The 16,999-nt window shown below is 42.8% G+C and overlaps 1 protein-coding gene across 2 annotated transcripts in view; it reads right to left on the bottom strand.

Annotated features, from left to right (window-relative positions):
• The window catches only part of FASS (tonneau 2 (TON2)), an 82,048-nt gene extending 76,174 nt beyond the window's left edge, over positions 1-5,874 (bottom strand). The window contains exons 1-5 of one of the 2 annotated variants that reach the window (XM_087395694.1): positions 5,054-5,874; positions 4,706-4,797; positions 4,480-4,542; positions 4,283-4,381; positions 168-326 (exon numbers count right to left, since the gene is read on the bottom strand). In XM_087395694.1, coding sequence (XP_087251820.1) covers positions 168-326; positions 4,283-4,381; positions 4,480-4,542; positions 4,706-4,797; positions 5,054-5,192 — 552 coding nt within the window. In that variant the 5' untranslated portion in view covers positions 5,193-5,874. The remainder of the gene's footprint in view (positions 1-167; positions 327-4,282; positions 4,382-4,479; positions 4,543-4,705; positions 4,798-5,053) is intronic. The other variant, XM_087395693.1, reaches the window with a different exon arrangement.
• Between the last annotated feature and the right edge of the window lie 11,125 nt (positions 5,875-16,999).

Genomic DNA, 16,999 nt, shown 5'->3' with positions numbered 1-16,999 from the left:
TGCAGATATTGGCAATTGTAAGGGATTTAACACAGTTAGCAAGCATCTTCAACCTCAGAAACCCAACTGGAAAATAAAATCTTGTACCATTGAATGAGCCATATTTTCTCCACACCTTAAGAGCCTGGAACATTAAAAAGGGGAGGCATTAGAAGATGACTACTCACAGTGCGCATCACGTACAAGTAAAAGGGCAAGATGGCAATTCTCCCAAATTCATCCTTCTCGAACTTCATGAAGTTAGATGGGCAGAAGAAGCGACGGCATTTGGACCCTATTTGTTCTGTGCAGACAGTGGCAATGTGACAAAAATCTTCATAGTTCATCTGCAGACAACCAACGTTTAGCCACAGGTACAGCCTGCCTGGGATATGTACTAATAAATTATCAGTTTTGAAAACAGTTCTTGTTATAACCTTAATTTAGCAAGCACAGGTAAAGGCACTATGTGCTAGGGACGTTTCTATGAGACAGAATGGAAGTGCACCAAAGGTTCAGTAACACTCGGTAAGAAAGAGACACCTTCTGCTTATTTGATACAGTATTCAAGAATGCTGCATGATTCTACCTCATTCCTTGCTAGAGGTTATGTAAAATGCTGCTTATCAACCACAGAACTTGAAAATGTACCTGGTGCTTCTCACTCAATAAAGTCTGAAATATCCCTGGACTATAACAAAGTGAACCTTGGCGTTAATCTCCCTACAAAAAGCTACAAAACATGATAAATAAGACACTACATTGAGCACCAGGATCGATCTGAACAGACACCCAAGAAAGAATGGCAACAGCTTTTTATAGAGAATGAATGCCTTTATCTCAGTCGCATGGTGATAAATGCCTATGTCTCCATGCCATCACATACCTTCTCAAGTTCACCTTCCCACACTCACCCCAAACTTAAAAAAGGGGAAACAATGTGAAGTATAACCCCAATGTGATGTATAAGCTTGCTGGAAGGCTCTGAAACACGCGGCAGCACAGCCATCCCTTTGCTATCCGGCCTGTGTGGACCTCTCCCACAACCCCTAGGCTGATAATGACCGCAAAGAAGATGCTTAAAACACAGCAACCAAACATGTATACTAAGGCTGGTAGCGAAGCAAAGCATATGATGAAAAAACAGCAATCAAGTGTGTACTGATGCCAATGAAAAACCAGTATGAACTGTTGCCCAAGAAACTGCCCACCAAATGTGGACCATTGTCAACCAAGAATAGGTATCATGTGCCGCCCAAACCTGCTGCAAAACAAGACCTCAAACAGTCCAATGCCTGCCCCATCTTGATGTAATGAAGAAAACAGCACTTATCAAGTACAAAACAATACAAGTGCCGAAGCCGCACCTTCTAAGAGGCCCATGTCTTCAGAACAACATTCCTCTAACACCATGTGAGAAGGTACATGTGCTCTTATGTAGGAGCATGTACACTAGGTTGACTCTAATGCCACAGGATTGGTTCAACAAATGCACGAGTGAGCTACAAGATGAACTCTGAATGTCATGACAAGAGAAATAATTATTTAGTTAATTAATAGTCATTAGAACCTTATTATTGTTAGGCGCCAATTTGATGGTGCGGTTATATGTTTGTATTTATGATCGATCAAGCGGTGTAAATAGTACCGCAAAACTATCTAACATTGGCCAATGATTAGTAATAAAGATGTGCACACACGTGTCTAGGTCCTAGGGGCAATAGGAAAGGGAAGGGTGCATTAGAGTGCATTGAATGGTAGGCGCATGTGTCATAAGATAAGGGTAGGTAAGATGGAACTTGAGTGATCTCAAGGGACATTAATGAAAGGGTATCACCCTTCATTGTGAATCTCACGTAGCATTCTCTCTACCACATTGCATTCATCCGCCTTCTCTCTCCTCCCTTGCATGTAGGTCGAAATAGAAAGAAGTACTCTCACGAGGGCTCTCTTCCCCATTGGAGGGCCAATTGGGCCATTGGCATTCAAATTCTGCATGCATTGCACACATTTGCATTCTCAAAAAGATTGGTTCTTCACATTTGGTATCAGAGCAACGACAATCAACGACCAGGACAGCAAGAGAAGGGGAAGAGTGCAACGAGACAGAGAGCGAAAGCGTGCAAAACAAAGTCACCGGCTGCGCAACGTAGAAGAAGGGTTTTCGAGAGAGGGCCGTACAAGCAAGCACGTGGAGAGTCCGTACGGGAAGAGCATGATAGCAAGCGACGAAGTCCCGTACCGGCAAGCCACGTGAAATAAGGCCGCACGAGAGAAGGTGTGGATACCGGATGAAAGGGGTGCGAGATCCAAAGGCTGAAGACTGACCGCAAAGTCTAGCGAAAGGCTGGCTGCAAATTGCGACGCAAGAGTACGGGAAGAGCATGATAGCAAGCGACAAAGTCCCGTACCGGCAAGCCACGTGAAATAAGGCCGCACGAGAGAAGGTGCGGACGCGCAAAGGCAAACTACCGGATGGAAGGGGTGCGAGATCCAAAGGCTGAAGACTGACCGCAAAGTCCGATGAAAGGCTGGCTGCAAATTGCGACACAAGAGTACCTGCAGATCGTCCTCTTGTTTTTTTCGTTTGGAGCAAGGAGTTATTTTGGGAACCCTGCAATGTTTGAATTCTAAAGTCTCTAAGGTAAGGGATTTCTCTGATTTTTTGGGTCTTTGGACATGGAACGGGGTGACTCCCCCATGTGAATGTATCCTTAAAATCCTTAAACCGTGAAGAAAAGAGACCCCCGTTCTCCCAAACAGAAAGTCGGATCAGAACAAGATTTTAAGGGGGTGATCCACCCACCAAGTACCCCCTATAACCGTATCTAGAGCTCCAATCCACTCAAAATAAGTAGCCCAAACAGAGTACCAGTTTACAGCAAATGTACAATAAGAAAAGCGTAAAAGCGAGGAAAGAAGAGGTCATTTGAAGAGTTTTTTGGACACCAGCGAAGCGAGAGTCAGATAAGTACCACCAACTCTACAACACTTGACTTTTGCTGTAAAATAAACCCTTTTGTTGAAATTAGAGCAAGTCATTTTCCCTCTTGTATTACTAAAAGGAAAGAATGGAAGGGAAGGGAGATATAACAACGAACTTATTCCTTTTCCTCCATTACCCGAAGGAGAGAGAGAAAGAACACCTTCACCCCCTCCTTAAGAGGATGGATTAGGTGAGTTACACACATCTTGAGTATGATAACCCACAAATGGATTTACAGCAGTCTCTCCTTCAAGAACCTCTTGATAGGGAGTTCTCCTTTCGTAATGAAAGAAGAAATGGGACCAGCCAAGAATAGGGTGATGAGTTTACGCCTTCAACTCGAAACCCAGCACACATGGATTATAATCCAAGTGCAAGAGGAAGAGAGAAGACTCCTTCTAATAGGCCCATGTCTTCAGAACAACATTCCTCTAATACCATGTGAGAAGGTACATGCGCTCTAATGTAGGAGCATGACACTAGGTTGACTCTAATGCCACAGGATTGGTTCAACAAATGCACAAGTGAACTACAAGATGAACTTGGAACTGATGCACATAAGGCACATCCAAAGTGCGAGTACAAAACTAGGCAGAGTTTTTGTGCATACATGACCATCATATATACTCACAGATATTTGTGCAGAGTTGCCAAGGTTGAAGGGAAATTTCAGTCAAGTCACACTATGCAGGCTATTTGAACTGGTTCAATGTCTTTTCATCCAAGCTACAATTGCTTCTGAAGACAATATCAGTTTCTTTAGTCTCTCCCAAACACTAAGCTGTGGTGCAGGATTGCTTAGAAACGGTAGCTGATCAGCCAACTCACCACTGAAGTGGAAAATATTTATGATATCAGCTGGCACAGGTGAACTCTGCATCTTTGCTACTGCGACAGGAAAACATTCCTAGGTGAACCTGAGCAGCCTAAATATGTGACCTATAAGTAACAGAAGAATGTGCTGCAGTATTTCAAACTTGTGATGGTCCCCACGAGTCAAAAAGACCTATCAACTCCATCACCCGTAGCATTCATGGCAGGAAGCTACATCTCTATCACCCAAATGGTGCAGATCTAAACATACATAAGATACACAGGGCATGCATGTGCACACTCACAATAGACAAGAACTCGTACAAAAGTATTGGGGTTGAATTTCAGTAAAAATGAATTCTGTCCCTAGAGACAACAAATAATAAATCTTTTTCCCCACACCTCATGTACATTCTTTGGACCTTGGCAGAGAAAAATAAATTTGGGGCAGACATGCCTCATCTACGGTAAGTAGACATTGGCAAACTTTAGAACAGAACAAACCTTCTCAGCACCAGTTGAATCATCAACAACACAGTTCTCCCGCAAGCATACCCACATGGTGTCCAGATCATCTGCATTTAGTAGTTGTTCTGTTTGTTTCTGCACATAAAAGTTTTGGCTGTCAACTTCTTCGTGCATAATCTAAGAGATGTTCATCAGCACAAATGGTACCATATGGAGTGCTTCAAAATGCATACCTTTAGAAACTTAAATCTTGCCAGCCGTTGCACTTTACTCGCAATTGATCCTTCAGAAGGTTTCTGCTCTCAACCCCCCCGCCCCCCACCACGAAAAAACACAAAACAATCAAAACAAAATAGACAGACAAAAATTTTATTAAATAAACATAATAGACTTCAAGTAAAGAGTGATATGACACTCTTTATGCTATCAAATTTCTTTAATGAAGAGTCCAAAGAGCACCTTTTTATAAAAGCTTGGAATAGCTCCAGACTGGGCATTCTTCTGCTGACGTTCTTTGAAAGCTTCTAGCAGAATTCTTTTAGTCTCTAGCTCTGCCGAATCGTCAGGACGGAATGTACCATCAAACAGCCCATCGCTTATACGACTTATACACGTAAATTTAAATAATGCCAATGTTAGGAGAACTGCTCGCACAGATATCTTTCCGTACATTGTTGACGAGATTCGTACTAGGCCACCCCGATGGAGTGGATTAGACGGCCAACGATGCGCTGGGACAGTTTTAAGTCGAGATCGTTTTCATAGCTACTTGAAAAAGAGAAAGCAATATGGGATATGGTATATTACCCATTAGAGCCTCAGACCCTAAACCAGTTCCGGATCCAACATATTTCCTGAGATTTCGAGCCCATAACATCGATGAAGGCGGTATACCCGGTCTCGATTGCGCCTCTTGGCCCTCTCCGCTGTTAGTATTATCCTGCATTGTTCTTGTATTGACTTGAGTGCCGCGATGAGTGGCAATTTAGTGGCCTCACTTTTGACTAAAACGGTTCCTAGGCGAAACTCGATGGAAACGGAGAGTGACTGGCGACACTTTCCCAATCCCTCCTACAGTTATAGGAACGAGCTTCACTCAAAACAGAATCTCGTAGCCTACAAAACGAGGCCGAAGGGGCCCCCTCATGCCATGGCTCCTTCATAGGACTTTGAACAAGAATTGCGCGTGCAGATAGGTTTCATTTGAAATCTCCCAAAAATGCTTCGTCCAAAGTGGGGCAAAGTTCAGCCCACTCGGCATTTTCCTGTGTGGGGCTGGAAGGCACGCAATCTTACTCGAAGGTTGAAAGAGGCTTGGAAGCGCTTGGTTGGAATGTCACCAAACCTTGTTACACATCGAACCTGATGCCAGTCTAGGAATCGGGAGCTCAAGGAGGAGCTTTAGATGATGGAGCAACGCTTTTCCTTCTTCGACATTGTGACACTTGCTTCGCGGAGTATTACACTTTCAGCAAAATGCCTCATTCACGTGTGCTATTGCATTGTCTAGCATTTCCAGAGCATTGAGGTTTCAAGAGAGGCATTGCGATCGTTACCTTGATAGTATACGAGGAGCATGACCCTTCTATGACGGGTTAGAGACCCGCTCGGCTAGGGGATGTATAGATTGTCAATTTTCAATTTTCGGTAGATGGGCTTTCCATCTTTGTATGCAATTTGTGTCTCACTTAATGTAGATTTATAACCATCTAACCAGATGGCTTTCTGATTTATAACCTAAGCCAAGGGAAGGCAAAAACCCATTGATAGAGAGAGAGAGAAAGAGAGAGAGAGAAGGGGGTGGCGGGGGAGGGAGACAGAGGGAGGGGGACGGGGAGGGAGAGGGAGGGAAGGAGGAAGAGGTAGGGACAGAGGGAGGGAGAGAGCAAGCCAAGGGAAGGCGAAAGCCCATTGAGAGAGAGTTGGAGAGAGAGAGAGAGAGAGAGAGAGAGAGCCAAGGGAAGGCGAAAACCCATTGAGAGAGAGAGGGAGGGAGGGAGGGAGGGAGGGACGGGACGGAGGGGGCTAAGGGGATTTGTTTCACTTAATGTACATTTATAACCATCTCGAACTTGTGTTATGAGGCTGCGTGAAGGCTGAGTCAATATGGCTCGTGCAAGCTTGCTTGTGCCTATGTTGTGCCAAGAGTGTTATGCCCTATGCCAAGATGGCTAAGCAAAATGTTGTATGTGTTGATATGCTACACCTTGCGCCAAGGAGATACACACACACACACACACGAAAACCTCCCTCCTGCCTTATTGCCTTATTGGGCACCTCTCTCTCTCTCTCTCTCTCTCTCTCTCTCTCTGATACACACACACACACACTTATAGTATAAATATGAATATATAAATATATAAAGATAAATATATGTATATATATTTATTTATTTATTTTTGTTTTTTTGTTTGTATATATAAATTTATATACACACACACAGGTGCACAACGACGCAATAAATATATTTATTGATGTGCACTTGTGTGTGTGTGTGTGTGTGTGTGTGTGTGTGTGTGTGGATGAGTGAGGTATGTGTGAGAGAGAGATCTCGTGCTAGCCCTCGTGCTCCCATGTTGCAGTTGCTTGTTTCTCCCTCAGTTTGACGCCCTCAAGGTTCTGTTTGATGCTCGTTTTGTGTCCATACGCTCTGTCAGAAAATTCAGGAGAGAAAATCGTACTGTCAAAAATCCGTATGATTTTGTCCGTACAGCTGGGAAAAATCCATACAGTTTTGTCTGTACGGTTGAGAAAAATCCATACAGTTTTGCTGTTAGAAAATTAAGGGGAATTTTTTTATTTTAAAAAATCATACTGTCAAAAATCCATATGATTTTGTCTATATAGCCAAGAAAAATCCGTACAGTTTTGTATCTACTATGCTTTCCTCCTTGTAAAGCATTGCTGCTTCCAAGCCTTTTTCTTAACTGGAATGGCGGATTATTCCTATGAGAAAACCTTTCACAAAGACAAGTCAGTTTCCAACAAGGTGATGGATTAGATGATTCCCTTCATGACTCTGCTGAGGCTCAACTTGTTTTATGAGGTTATGCATGAAGGGTTTGAAGACACCTGCAAAGGTTGGAAAGATCCACTTCCCACCATTGGCATTATGGTGGAAGTGGATGATATATTTGATCCTGTTAAGGAGTATGCAAAGCATGCCATTATAGTTTTCTTCCCAGGATGGATGCCTACTACTACAGTAGATGTTGGGAATTGGTTGACTCGAACCGTGGGTGGTTTTGAGGGGCTTTTTTTAGATCATCATGATTGATGAGGAGCACCGTCAGGTTTTGCTGGAGCACTCTCCTCTCTTCTATGGCCAGCATGGCCCATGTCCTGCCCTAGTCTCCCACTCGGGATTATTAGGCATTGATTCAGCATCGTTGCCCTGTTTGGGTAGAAGTTGTGGATTTTCCTCAATGCTTGTCTTCTCTTCTACCTAAAATTGCAGCTTCGCTCGGTAAGGTGGTATGTCCACCACGACCCAATAGAAATTCGAATCGCTTATGCATTTTGTGGGATACGGATCATCCCACTCCAGCTTCATATTCGATTACTGTGAAGAATGTTTCCATGGGGAGTGCCTTTTACAAGCTCAAGTGGGGGCTATTTTTAGGTGCTTGCTTTGAATGCAAGCAATTTGAGCACATGGCTTCACAATGCTCTTCTCGAGCTCCACAGATGCTAGTGCAAGCTGAAATGGTTCAGCCTTTGAATAAGAATGCAAATGCCTCTTTTGTGGTAAAAAACAAAGGGGTCAAACAGTTTTTCTCTGTTTAAGACAAAGGCAAAGCCTCAGCTGTCTCAAATGGTAATGCTTCTTTTCTAGTGCCTTTGTCCTCTCCACCTCAGGGGAAGAGGGAAATTTTTTTGAATCTCCTTGATGTGTCTATCGAAGCGTGTGCAGCTCTGAAAGGAGTAAAAGCAACATCTTGTAGGGAACATGACTCTACTAAGTGTCGATGAACAAAAAAAACCCAGTCTAAATCATGTCTTTTGAAAGAGATCCGAGGCCCCGTAAGAGAAAGCCAAGCCACTGAACCCCAGGTCATGAAGAAGAGTGAATCGCGTTTCCTCTCCCTTTTCCACCATGGCTTTGCCACAAGTTACCACACTACATAACATACACACATTTTCACAAAAATGGACACACATGCATGTACTAAAATCACATGCACACATAATTACACACACATGCTAAACTGTGTGCATACGTGTTAAGTGCACACATGCATGTATATCTGTGTGTGCCTGCGTGTGCACACACATGAGAGAGTTTGCCTGTACATATGCAGATGCATATGTTGATTCTCTAGGCATGTGTGAGTGTGTGAATTGTAAACACATGTGTGAGATACACATGTGTTTACAAATATATGCATGCACACATAAACTCAAACACAAACATAGACAGATGCAAATGTGTATGTTGATTCTCTAGACATGTGTGAGTGTGTGAACAAACACACAAAGATACACATGCATTTACAAATATATTCATGCACACATAAACACAAACACATGTACATGTCAATAGCGACATACACACTCAAATATGCCCCAAGGATCAACACACATGTGCATGTGCATAAATACGCCATGACACATGGGCACACATAGGCAAGAATTTACATACACATAGGCATACATATGTACACTTATATGAGCATACATACACTAGAGAAAGAGATATATATATATATATATAGAGAGAGAGAGAGAGAGTTGGGGGGGGGGGGGAGACAGGGGGATTTTTTATGCAAATGCTTTGCCCCTTGATCAACATCACATGGCCACTCATCTGTGTGAATCATTGAGAGTAAACTGAGCATAGAGCCAAGCCAAGTGATGAACGGGTTTTGAAACTTGAAATTAAAGACATTTTAAGAGTTGACCTTGAGGCCCAGGAGTGCGGGTCTCTAACCCATCGTAGATGGGTCATACTACTCGTATCTATTAAGGAGAGGGTGGCTTGGGGAGGCTCGTTGAGGTTCAGGGCATGCTTGCATAGCTTCGAGGCTTAGGGGCATGTTGGAGCATTAGATCATAAGGGGAACATGGGAGATCAGCCACCATGGTTGCAGAGGAGCACGTTCGGGGAGGTTCAAGAACTAGACTAGATAATATTCACCGTTAGATCTCGGGCATAGCACAGGCAGAGGTAGAAAGATGATGGCGCGAAGAGGACACGTGGAAGAGGAGACTGACTGCAGAGTTGAGAGCAGAAGGAGATGGACATGTGGCCAAGCACGGGCTGCAGGACCTAAGGATAGACTAGTAGACTATTTGTTGCGCAGCCCGCACAGTGCAACACATCATTGATCACAGTGCTTTAAACTGCGAGAGATAGTGCTAATCAATGAATCTGATAGATCAAGCCTGAAGAACGAGGGAGGCAAAGTGAAACAGACGATTCACGACATGTGGCAAAGTGCAGTGGCTGGCAGTCTATGGAATTGACACATGGCGCCATGGTGACTCATGATGCAGAGGCGTAGTATGATTCACCAGTAGAGAGAGAGTACATGCGCCAATACGCAGGACTCCGAAGAGGGGGAGAGAGAGAGAGAGAGAGAGAGAGAGAGAGAGAGAGAGAGAGAGAGAGGGGCACAACACAATAAGGTAGTACACACAAAGACACACTTTTTTTTTTTGGGTGAAATATTTGATTGATTATATTATATGAGTAGCAACCTCAAAATAAGGTGCTACAATTACATCAACTGAAAATTTCAGTATATGCCAAAAAGACCTCATGATCTATGCAACGGGTCTGCAAGCAATCAAAGAAAGATTGCTGCAGAGAACGCCTAAAAAAGCCAAATAGAGAGAAACTAGGATCACCAAAGACTTTATAATTCCTATATGTCCATAAAGTCCATAGTGCCCAGTAGCGAACCCAAATGAAGAAAATATGAAACTCTGGTCTAGATAGATGAAACCCAAATAGCCAGAAGAACTTCCCAAACAAAACAACTCACGAGAGCACGAACAATGCCAAAACAAGTGAGGCTCAGTCTTCGAAGAAATAGAACATCTGTGGCAAAATGCAGGAGCAACATGACGATGAGCTAATAGCTGTCCAGATGGAAACACTCCCAAAAGAACTCACCAAAAGAAAACCTGTTGCCGAAGCGGTACTTTATAGGCCCAAAGTTGTTGTTATCTTTTCCTCCACCACTTGGTTGGGTGATGCATTCGCCAAACAAAATTACCTCTCTCTGAAACCCAAGGTTGAGGCAAAAGGATTTTATACAATGCAGGTATAGTAATCTGAGATAGCTTCAAAGGACGAGAAGAGGACCCTAGAGAAGTCAAAGTCCAATCTTCCAGCCGGTCCTGGAGTTCCAAAGGAGGAATCGAAACAAAAGGCGAAAGCATAGAAGTAATTTATTGCTGCAAAGGACGATAATGAGAGCCCAATCCATATGTAGTGGCTGCTAGAGAAAAGGGGAGCACAGTACTAGCATCATCTATAACATCAGCAACCGAGGTGATGCCTTTAACGTTTAGGTTCCTGTAAATCTAAGGGAGGTTGAAAGACTTTCAACCAGTGAATGCTTTCAGCTCTCAAAGAATTCCCAAGCAAAGATTGCCGTCCATTCCATTCCATATGAGAAAGAACATGCTTCCAGTCAAGAAGCAAGCGGGAGACAAAAGGGCAGCTAGGCAAAGTGCCATCAGTGCAGCCAAAAAAGAAATCCCATTGATCGAGTTGCCAATGAACAAACACATAAATATTGATATGAGTGACCAAATTCCTAATCATAAGAGCCCAAGGCTGATCACCTTGCAGAAATTGCAGCAACATTTCCCCCCTATGGGCAAGAATATGCACATGAATATCCGTGATGTTCAATCCACCATGCACCTTGGGAGAACAAATGCGATGCATCGAAAGCAGCCTGAGACTTTTTCTACCATGTTTGGATTGCCAGAAGATTTCCATAAAGATAGACATGAAAGATGTAAGATCTGCCTTAGTGAACATGATCAATGGCAAGTAAAATTGAATATATGCTCGAAGACGAACATGTAAAGGCTAAGTGGCCACTTTCCAATGCTCAAGCTTTTTTCGAAGCTTAGCCAAAACCCAATCAGTTTGTTGTTGGCAAGTGAGTTCCCACCCAATATGACAAACAAACTGAGTGGTGGAATGATATTCCCCGACCATAATAGACTATGCCAGTCTTTGGAATGCATAGGGAGCAGCTTAGACTTCTGAAAATTAACATGAAGACCAATTGCAAATCATAAACAGAGAGGGCTTACATCAAGGCACCAAGATCATGGGGTGTATTCTTTGGGGTAAAGAAAGAATCATTAGCATAAGCTTGAGCAACCATGCTACAATTAGCATCCAATTCCAAGCCATGAAGTGATCCTGTAGCCACAAGATGATCAATATATTGCACCATAGGATGAGTAGCAATGGTATACAGTAAAGAACTGAGAGGGCATCCCTGGCGGATTGAACAACAAAGAGTCCACTCATCACAGATATCCCCAAAAAGAATGCAAGCCGCATTGCTATCTCTATAAAGCCAGTAAATAACCTGCTATATTTTTTGTCTAAACTCAAAAGCTCACATAGTTTGTGAGATGAAATCGACTTTCGCAATATCTACAAGCAAGAGTAGAACATCTTGCTGTGTGTATTTGGCATATTCAATCCCAATATAAGCATTGGCAATGTTATCTGTGATATGGCGACATGGAACAAAGCCATATTGGGAGGGATGCAACCCATCATGCAAATAACCTTTAATCCGATCAACCACCATTTTGGCAATAATCTTGTAAATGCAGTGCATGAGCGTGATTGGCCTCCAATCACCAAGTGAATCACATAGCCGCTTCTTTGGAATCAGGTTGAGACCCTTTTTCCATGACACAGGCATCTGCTGATTTTGCCATGTTGTATTTACCATTTGCAGCACGGTGAATTTAAGAAGATCCCAGAATGCAAGAAAGAATTCAACAGTGAGACCATCCCATCTTGGAGATTTCCATCTACCATAGTGACAAAACATGCGTGCCTCAGGATCTATGGAGTGCTCTAAGGTGGATGGAACCTATGTGGAAACATGATGAAGAGAGTGCTCATGACATGTATCTCAAGTCAATTAGGTTCCAAGATAGATTAACTTGGACTCATAAAGAGAATCTTGAGATAGTGCAAAGTGCTTGATTGATATTCCTTCAAATGAACCTCCCTTTTATAGGTGAGGGTACTTACATCCATTTGCTTGCTCACATGTGGGATATCTCCTCCATGCCATGTGGCAGCTTATCCTTTGCTCATACCTTTGCTCTACAAGTGCTCATGGCACCACAACTCTCAACACCTCCCCTTGGTGCCATAATCCTTTGGCTACTGCAAGGTGGTCAGATGTGAGTTACATTCCATCACCTCCCCTTAGTGCATGCATGCTACTTAAGGTGGTCAAGTGTGGCTTCTACATGTCAATACCTCCCCTGGGTGCTTTCATAGCTACTCTCAGGTGGTCAGGTTTGATTACAAAACATAGGCAAGGTTGGCAAGGTTTTTGCTTCTCAATACATTCAATTGATGTCACCTTTTGGCTCATGGCTTGATGACGACTCGTTTGCTTCTTTGCTTGATGCATGATGCTTTGTTCTTTCATGTGCCTTGATGCTTTATGTGTGGATGCCATGCTTCCTGCTATGGTCATCTCATGCACTTGTGCTTTTGGCATGCTTATGACAATAATGTGTGCATTCATGCTTTGCTTTTCCATTTGTTGCAAAGGTCTTACCAATTCATTTCTTTCAATATTGGCAGTGTCTAATTGCATACAATCATTCTGACTTGACAAGCGCGTAGAGCTCGAAAAGACGTTCACTTTTCCTTTTTGGAGCATGTCCAAATTCTTCCTGGATTGCAAGTTATGGCTTGTTGAATCTTTTGTGAAGAAGAGGGGGGCCTTGATGATGTGGCACAGGGATTCACATGCTGAATTCCATACTGTGCTTAGCAGGGGCTCTGTGCTTAGGTGGCACTGTGCCATGTGGCATCCTTTAGACCCACTTGGTTAACCCAAGGTTTACACAAATTTTACCATGGTTTAATTTAACCACACCAAACCTTATCTGCCACGTGGCATAGACTAGAGCACTGACCAAACCAATTAACCCATGGTTGCTTGGAGCTAACCCAGGTCAAAACTTATCTGCCACGTGTCAAAATGTGGTGAAACCTTGGAGAAGGAAGAAAGAAGAGCTTTGAGCCTTCTGCGACGATGGCGACGGAGATCTTCGTGACAGAGATGCATTGGTGACGGACTGCCGGGGCTGGATGCGTGGACTTGGAGCCGTGGCGGATTCTTGGAGAAGCTGCAGTCGGCTATCGTTGTAGCCATAGTTTGTAGAGGCCGTTGAAGCTCGTGAGGCTCTGGAGACAGCGTTGCATTTTCGGAAGGTCGCAAGGAGCTCAGAGGCGTGCTGGAAGGTCGTAGCATGTAGCAGATGATTTGACAAGCAGTAGCATGGCGAATGTAGTGAGGATTCCCCTTGCAACGAAGCCGTTGGGAGCCGCCTTTCGTTTGACTGTCTTTAGCACTCCTTTTATGCCTCCCCTCAGCTTGCCAAGCTTTGTTGTAGCAGCCCAAGAGCTATGTGCACAGCCCGTGGCTCTGGTCTTTGAGCTTAGTTGTTGGCTAGGCTGTAGATAGAGAGGCGCTGATGTGGTTTTTGCTGTAGAGTCCGCTTAGAAGGCGCTATGTAGATGCTGTAGTTGCTAAGCTTGCAGAGAGGCACTTGAATAAAAAAGGCACATAAGAGCTCCGTTGAAGGAGATGGCTGATGCGCGCTAAAGTTACGTGAGCAGATTTCGATGGAGCTGGGAGAGGCTTTGCTAGAGTAGCCGGTGCTATGACGTGGGCTGGCAATGGCTGTTGCTGATCCAAGAGCCGCTGTTGGAGCCGAAAGGTGAGTTGAAGGCTTGTAGGAGCATCGTGAGCTCTGGCTATGGTTGCCCACTCAACATGTCTGTGTGATCAGACCTTTGTTTCCACAGGAGGCTGTAAAATGTTTCATCGCCTTGAAATTCCGAGCAAATTTGCGCACTAAGTCCATCGAACTGAGGTCAATCTGCAAAACATGCAAGCACTCTTTTCTCTCACTCGAACGAGGAAGAATTCTCTCACCCGAAGAGATAGAACGAACGGAAGTTGCTATCACTCAATGAACAAAAATCTTCAACTCTCATGGATGGAATTCTCTCAATCTAAAAAAACTAAAAACTAACCTAGGAGGAAACATCTGTTCCTAAGGCAAGCCTACAACTAATCTAGGAATGGAAGCAATCCTAGTGAACTACTAATGAGCTAAACTAGGAGAGCTTAACCTATGCTCTGATACCATGACAAAACATGCGTGCCTCAGGATCTATGGAGTGCTCTAAGGTGGATGGAACCTATGTGGAAACATGATGAAGAGAGTGCTCATGACATGTATCTCAAGTCAATTAGGTTCCAAGATAGATTAACTTGGACTCATAAAGAGAATCTTGAGATAGTGCAAAGTGCTTGATTGATATTCCTTCAAATGAACCTCCCTTTTATAGGTGAGGGTACTTACATCCATTTGCTTGCTCACATGTGGGATATCTCCTCCATGCCATGTGGCAGCTTATCCTTTGCTCATACCTTTGCTCTACAAGTGCTCATGGCACCACAACTCTCAACACATAGGATCTCAGTGCATCAGACAATTCCCTTTCAGTGAAGGGATGTTCAAATTCCAAAGTTTGAGCATCAGACAGAATTGGATAAATATGTTGCAAAAGATGTTGAGGTGCAGATACAACTTATTATGTAGATTTCTTTATTTAGCCTCTCTCATCTTTTCCCTCTCTTGTTGTCTAGCCTCTAGATTTTGTAGGATTTCTATTATCTTTTCCCTACTCTCCATCTCTTATTATTTATATATCTCTATCTATCCTCTCCATCTTCTCCCTCTCTTATTCTCTAGCCTTGTTTACAAGTTGATTGGCTTCTTGTTGATCAAGTATCCATCTCTTTAGTTCTTACAAAATCCTACATTCAAGTTAACAAGCCATAGAAAAACCTTGGAAACTCATTTTAAATTTGTATATATAGGGTTGCACAAGATGTAACTCGGTACAAAATTAGCTTGGTAGACTAAATATAATATCCTAGCCACTACGACATTTGGGTGTGGAGGGATTGAACTCATAGACCTCAAGGATGAGGCTTAAGGAGGGAGGAGCAGAGGTCATTCGATGTTAGCAATACCTAAAGCCATTTAGTATCCTTAACATGATGTACACAAAGTTGAATTCATTTGTTGCAATAACATCTTGCCATCACATGACAAAAGGAATATCAAGGACTTGATTGCCATGGGTCCATTTGTGCCTATAACTCATGGCTCTTGAGTTGATGTAGTGGCAAACTATTATGCAAACCAAGTGCTCAGAATAATTATTCAACACTAACTTCAAACTAAATAACTATCTTATCAACTGTACAAAACTTTTTTATGGTAGGATCTAGGACTTTCTAGTGAGAGCCACCTTTAACAGTAAAAGAGGCATTGTGGGTAGACTGCATCACATATCATTAAGTATAGAATCCAAAATTATGATAGGTACGTGTGCAAATCATGGGGTTGTTATACCAACCATAATTGTAGAAGCCTATAGCTTGGTTATCGAGAGACAGGAAACCACGAGGGCTCAATGGTGTTTGCATAATTAGGTCATTACTAGGCAGTGCCATTAGGCTATAGCCTAGAGGCAATGTTAGGCCCAGATAATAAGTTTGGGCATGGAATTACTAAGGTCCAAAGCTAGCATATAATTCCTAGGCCCTGAGGTTTTTTTATATACTGCACTTTATATATAGTACTACACATTGTATTGAGTTTATCATGTAATAGAATTAGCCAATAGCATGCTGCCATGTGGCTACTTTTTGCCACATGGAAGCATGGAATTGCATGCTTTTACCACATGCTAAACCCAAGAATACCACACAATAAAATGAAGCAAAAATATTTAAAAGGAACCCGCACCCATTCACTATATAATTCCTCTGATCCACCGTCTGGCATTTGCCATGACTTCTGTTTTTATATTCCTAATTTTATTTTCTAAACTAGTTAAAAACAATTTAAATGTTTAATATGCAATCTTTATCGAATTTATCTTTACAAAATTTTTTTGGCTTTGTTCTTAAATTGTGTATTGTCTTCAAAAAAAAAAAAAGGGGATGCAAAAGAAGACATGTAACCTTGAGTATTGATGGCAGAGTTGCTCTATCCATTCAAATGACTTTCCCTAACATTATTGAAAAGGAAATAGTTAAGGAGGCCTTGCTTCCTTACCCAACTATAGATGCTTCATAGCAAGCAATTGGGTCAAGTTATTATTTTGTCCTTTTCTCATACATAAGTTTTTGTGGAGGGATACATGTTATTGGCATACCCCTATCAGAAAGGATCCTATTGGTATCATTATCTCAAAAATGCATGCCAACCAAAGTATTGAGTGTTGTAATAAAGTAAAAGTGAGGTGCTTCCATTAGAGAGAGAGAGCGAGAGAGAGAGAGAGAGAGAGAGAGAGAGAGAGAGAGAGAGAGAGAGAGAGAGAGAGAGAGAGAGAGAGAGAGAGAGAGAGAGAGAGAGAGCTACGAATTCTTGATATTGTGGGACTCGAGAGATACACTCCTTACCCTCAACTTAAAGCTAAAACTGTGTTAT

The sequence above is a fragment of the Dipteris shenzhenensis genome, chromosome 24, assembly GCF_047967505.1.
Source record: "Dipteris shenzhenensis isolate YYH24624 ecotype China chromosome 24, Dip_SZ_1.0, whole genome shotgun sequence".
In the NCBI taxonomy this organism is placed as follows: domain Eukaryota; kingdom Viridiplantae; phylum Streptophyta; class Polypodiopsida; order Gleicheniales; family Dipteridaceae; genus Dipteris; species Dipteris shenzhenensis.
This window is presented reverse-complemented; position numbering and strand designations above follow the sequence as displayed.